We start from the raw sequence: 6000 nt of genomic DNA on the forward strand, positions 1-6000 counted from the left end.
CTGAGATCATGACCTGAGCCAAAGGCAGAGGCTTTAACCCACTGAGCCACCCAGGCACCCCTAGTGTTCTTATTATTAGGAAATTATGAGGGTTTCAGTAGCTCTGTGCCAGGAGTGGGTGGTGGGAGGGACCAATATATACTTTTTCTATTACCTCACAGGTGATACATACTAGATACACACTGGATTCAGAACTCAAGTTCCTTTGAGTACTTTTCCATCATGAAGGGAGGAAAATATGAGAGGTTGTTGGAAGGAAGTGAGATAAAAGGAAAATGTCCAGGGCAATGCTTCTCAACCCAATGATTTTGCCCCCAGAGAACATCTGGCATTGTCTAGAGACATTCTTTTGGTTGTCACAACAGGGGAGTTGCTACTGTCATTTAACGGGCAGAGGCCAGAGATGCTAACAAACATTCTACAATGTACAGTACAGCCCTGCAACAAAGAATTATTCAGCCCAAATGTCAATAGTGTCAAGATTGAGAAACCCTAGTATGAACTTTTGGATGACTGCATCAATATAAAAATTTGAATGTCTTTAAACCTAGTAATTGTGCTTTCAGGAATCTATCCTTTGAAATATTCACCCATGTGCGCCTGGCTGGCTCAGTTGGTGGAGCGTGCAACTCTTGATCTTGGGGTTGTAAGTTCAATCCCCATGTCGGGTGGAGGGATTACTTAAAAATAAAATCTTGAAGAGTGCCTGCCTGGGTGGCTCATTTGGTTAAGTGGCTGTCTTTGGCTCAGGTCATGGTCCCAGGGTCTTGGGATCCAGCCCTGCGGGGAGCCTGCTTCCTCCTCTCTCTCTCTCTGCCTACTTGTGATCTCTGTCAAATAAATAAATAAAATCTTAAAAAAAAAAAAAAAACCTTGGGGGGGAAAAAAATCCTCTTTCTCCCTCTCTCTCTGCCCCTCCCCACCTAAGAAAAAATACATATAGTAAATTGAAAAATCAAATTGCACAGCAAAATATATGTTGTCTTATTTTTTGTTAAAAAAACCACAAGTCACAGGGCGCCTGGGGTCTCAGTTGGTTAAGTGCCTGCCTTTGGCTTAGGTCATGATCCCGAGGTCCTAGGTTGGAGTCCCACACTGGGTTCTTTGCTCAGTGGGGAGCCTGCTTTTCCCTCTACCTGCTACTTCCCCTGCTTATGTGCTCTCTCTCTCTCTCTCTCTCTCTCTCTGTCAAATAAATAAAATCTTTTTTAAGAACCCACAACTCATATACATTTATATATGGTTTCTTTATTATTTACTTATTATTTGAATTTTTTATTATTTTTACTCAATCTCTACATTCATTGTGGGCCTGAATTTACAAGAACGAAATCAAGAGTCACCTGCTTAGCAGAGTGAGTGAACCAGGGGCCCTAGCTTCTTTAAAGCCATATATGATGTGTGCATATGTATGTGTGTCTGCATAGCTGAGTATCTGGAAAGACATTTCCAAACTGAAGAAAGAGGTTGCCTCTGGGAATGGGATTATTGGTGATAGAAGAAACTTTTCATGTTTTACTTCATATATTTCTGATTTATTTTGCTTAAGGCCTCAAGGACTAGGCCTTTGCTTTGGCAAATGTGAGGCAGATTACAGTCTAGCTTTGAGACTAGTGACTTACTAGTTTGTAAGACTCATTTACCAAATTACTATAAATCAGGGGCCAACAAATTGTGGCCTTCTGACCAAATCCAGCTTGTCTCCTGTGTTTATATACTCTGTGGACTAAGAATGATTTTTATATTCTTTTTTTTTTTTAATCTGTCTTTTTTAAAAAAAATTATTTATTTATTTATTTGAAAGTGAGGCAGTGAGAGAGAGCATGATCGAGGAGAAGGTCAGAGGGAGAAGCAGACTCCCTGTGGAGCTGGGAGTCCCATGCGGGACTTAATCCCAGGACTCCGGGATCATGACCTGAGCCGAAAGCAGTCGTCCAACCAACTGAGCCACCCAGGTGTCCCTGATTTTTATATTCTGGAATGGTTGAAAAAGTCAGAAGAAGATAATATATTGTGACATAAAATGTATACAAAACTCAAATGGCTGTGCCCACGAGTAACCTTGTATTGGAACACAGCCACACTCATTCATTATAGACTGTTGGTAGCTACTTTTATGCTACAACAGCAGAGTTGAGTAGGTTTGAGACAGACCGTCTGATCCTCAAAACCTAAGATATTTACTATCTGGCCCTTTATAGAAAAAGTCTGCCAAGTCCTGATATAAATCATGAAAGATGCTGTCTAGAATGTTGGACTTCCAACTCTTTTGCTTACAAACCCTCTGAAAGAATGGTGGAAAACTTTGTGACCTTTTTAACTTTTTAAATTGACATCCAAAGTATTTTCATTTTGGGATACCTGGTTGGCTCAGTCCGTAGAACATGTGACTCTTGATATTGGGGTCAGGAGTTCAAGCCCCATGTTCGATGTAGAGATTACTTAAAAATAAAAAAAAAATCTTAAAAAAACAAAAGTGTTTTCACTTTAAGTTTAAATAGATGCAAAGGATCTAATTGACTTCAGCATTTACACATTGCTATTTTATTATTTTTTTTAAAGTATTTATTTATTTGAGGGAGAGTGTGTGTACATGTGTGGGGGAGGGGCAGAAGGAGAGAGAAAATCTCAATCAGATTCCCTGCTCAGTGGGGAGCTCCACACGGGATTTGATCCCAGGACCCTGAGATCATGACCTGAGCCCAAGACAGATGCCTAACCAACTGAGCTACCCAGGCACCTGACACATTGCTATTTTATTTTGTTTTTAAAGATTTTATTTATTTATTTATTTTTATTATACATATATTTACATATAGTTACATATACATATAATTTATATTTATTATTATTATTTATTTGAGAGAGAGAGGGAGAGAGCATATGAGTAGGGGGAGGGACAGAAGCAGGCTCTCCACTGAGCAGGGAGCCCGATACAGGGCTCAGATTGCAGGACACTGGGATCATGACCTGAGCTAAAGGCAGATGCTTAACTGACTAAGCCACCCAGGAACCTCCCACATTGCTGTTTTAAACTAAAACTGTTATGCCACTCTTTTAAGTACATCCAATCGAATCTACATAGCATAGTAGTTTGATGCCCACCATCATCCGTTAAAAAAATAAACAAAGCTCTTCTTTACAATTGAAATGGATTATCTTTTTGACACTTACAAACTCACATTTCCGTTTTGAAGTAACTTCCACACAGAATGTTATTCTAATATACAATTATGCTTGCAAATATTTTTATCATCACATTATCTGTACAAAAGATATTTAAGTTGAGGTTCCAGTTATCTCGTCAGAGTCTCGTTCCTTCCTGGGATCCCCTGATCTCCTAAATGATTGATTGATTGATTGATTGATTGATTGATTTTGTCAGAGAGATCGAGCACAGGCAGACAGAGTGGCAGGCAGAGGCAGAGGGAGAAGCAGGCTTCCTTCTGAGCAAGGAGCCCAATGTGGGACTCGATCCCAGGACGCTGGGATCATGACCCGAGCCAAAGGCAGCCGCTTAACCCACTGAGCCACCCAGGCATCCCCTAAATGATATTTTAATACCTGCATGCATTAAGAGTCACCCTGTGCTGTACAGTTCTACGGGTTTTGACAAATGTGTGATGCCATGTATGGACCATTTCAGTATCACACAGAATGGTTTAACCTCCTAAAAATCTGTGTTTCACTCGTTCCAGCCTCCTCTCTCCCCATAAACACCTGGCAATCACACATCTTTGAATTATCTTCATAGTTCTGCTTCTTCCTGAAGGTCACATAACTGAGATCATACATTATGTAGACTTCTCAGACTTCTCCACCTGTGTGTATGTAAGGTCCTCACAGTACGGGATAGAGCGGGAGTGGAAAGAGATGCCCTTATCTGCCACAGCCCTTCATCTATTTTGCCCATCTCCCCACACCCTTGTCCCTCTGGCAACCATTGGTTGGTTCTCTTTATTTATAGGTCTGATTGTGCTTTTTGTTTGTTTATTCATATTTCGTTTTTATTTGTTTTTTTTATTCATTTAAACAATTTTTATTTTTATTTATTTTTATTTTTTAAGGAGGCTCTAGGCCCAGTGTGGGGCTTGAACTCACTACTTCAAGACCTCAAGATCAACAGTCACTCACTCCGCGGACTGAGCCACCCAGGTGGCACCCCTTCGTTTGTTTTTTTTTTTAAAGATTCCACATATGAGTGAAATCATATGGTGTTTGTGTTTCTCAATCTGACTTATTTCACTCAGCATAACACCCTCTAGGCCCATCGATGTTGTTGAAAATGGTACAATCTCATCCTTTTTTACAGCTGTGTAATATTCGTGTGCGTGTGTGTGTGTGTGTGTGTGTGTGTGTGTGTGTGACATCTTTCTTATCCATTTGTCTATCGAAGTACACTTGGGCTGCTTCCGTATCTTGGCCATTGTAAATCATGCTGCAATAAACATAGGGATGTACATATCTTTTCAAATTAGCGTTTTTGTTTTCTTTGGGTAAATACCCAGAGGTGGAATTGTTGGATCATATGGTAGTTCTATTTTTAACTCTTAGAGAACGCTCCCTACTGTTTTCCACAGTGGCTGTACCAGTTTATATTCCCACCAGCGGTGTGTGAGGTCCTTTTTTTTTCTCCACAGAGGACATCCTTCTTATTAGCCCATGGAGTAATGCAGAAACCTTGATTGATATTAGAACTATCGGGCACCTGGGTAGCTCAGTGGGTTAAAGCCTCTGTCTTCGGCTCAGGTCATGATCTCAGGGTCCTGGGATGGAGACCCACATCAGGCTCTCTGCTCAGTGGGGAGCCTGCCTCCCCCTCTCTCTCTGCCTGCCTCTCTGCCTACTTGTGATCTCTGTCTGTCAAATAAATAAATAAAATCTTTAAAAATTGTTTTAAAAATAAATAAAAGATATTAGAACTATCTAGACTCCTGAGGATGCTATAACCTAGGTACAAGCTCAACCGTGGCCATTACTACATTGGTTTATGGGGTTGAAGTAGACCACTGCTCTGTCCCCGGGGACTGTTCACCCTGTGTGAATCCATCTCCTCAGTGCATCCCAGGAATAGGTCTCTCCAGTCATAGCTACAAGGGCGTCCCGTCGCTGCTGCTACTTCTGCATAATTGTAAAGACATAAAAAATACAGGCTAATCCCAAAGGTCGTCACACAGATGCCCAAGCCTTCTTGAGTGGGAAATTTGGGCATATTTGCCACATTAGGCTTCTGACTGGGGTCAAAGGAGGACAGGTCTTGAAGCCATAAATTCTATTATGTATTATAGTTGTTCATGGAGCTCTTCTGATAAACCGTGGCTGAAGAGGCTTTCCCTTTGGGTCTACCTTTTACATGAGACCACATGTTCGGCATAGGCACTCACGTGTTAATATTTCTCTGCAGCCTGTGAGGCCCCACACACCAAATCCATGGTCGCAGAGTCCAGTCCTGGACCTACACACAAGAAGCAGAAGTCAGTCATCACCTGTGAGAGATCTGCGCACTGCCCGCGAAAAAAGGATTATGATGGGACCATTTGGATCTGACCCCCCGGATGTCTAGCTGGGTAAATACTCAAGAGAGAAATTTTTTCCAGGGTTATGTCCTCGTTCCCTGGGAGGAAAGGTGATCATTTCTAGGATGAGCCCTTCTCTTGCTCCAAGACAGACAGCAGTAGACCTAGTCACATTCTGTTTTTTAAATTGATGTTGTACAGTCTCTTTGTCATTATGTTTATAAAGAAAATTCTATTTAACAGTAGTCCTGGGTTTTTTAGTATGCATCATTTACACAGAGGGTTAAAGAAAATTGACATCACATTAGGTGATTGAGCCTGTTTTTCCATACCCTTGAAAGGTTATATACTAATTATAGGTCAGAGCTCCAAATTTTACTAGAGTAGAAATATTAAAGACCCATCATCCTTTGCAAGCTGTATACAGAGTCCTCTGAAACCCAAACTAGAATACCATTTGTCTAGGAAAGAGACAGCTCAGGTG

At 41.1% G+C, this 6000-nt stretch overlaps 1 protein-coding gene across 1 annotated transcript in view; it reads left to right on the top strand.

Annotated features, from left to right (window-relative positions):
* The window catches only part of HEATR4 (HEAT repeat containing 4), a 44489-nt gene extending 38775 nt beyond the window's left edge, over positions 1–5714 (top strand). The window contains exon 17 of the mRNA XM_047735461.1: positions 5405–5714. Coding sequence (XP_047591417.1) covers positions 5405–5563 — 159 coding nt within the window. The 3' untranslated portion in view covers positions 5564–5714. The remainder of the gene's footprint in view (positions 1–5404) is intronic.
* Positions 5715–6000: the final 286 nt, after the last annotated feature.

Source organism: Lutra lutra, chromosome 7 (assembly GCF_902655055.1).
Source record: "Lutra lutra chromosome 7, mLutLut1.2, whole genome shotgun sequence".
Taxonomy (NCBI): Eukaryota; Metazoa; Chordata; class Mammalia; order Carnivora; family Mustelidae; genus Lutra; species Lutra lutra.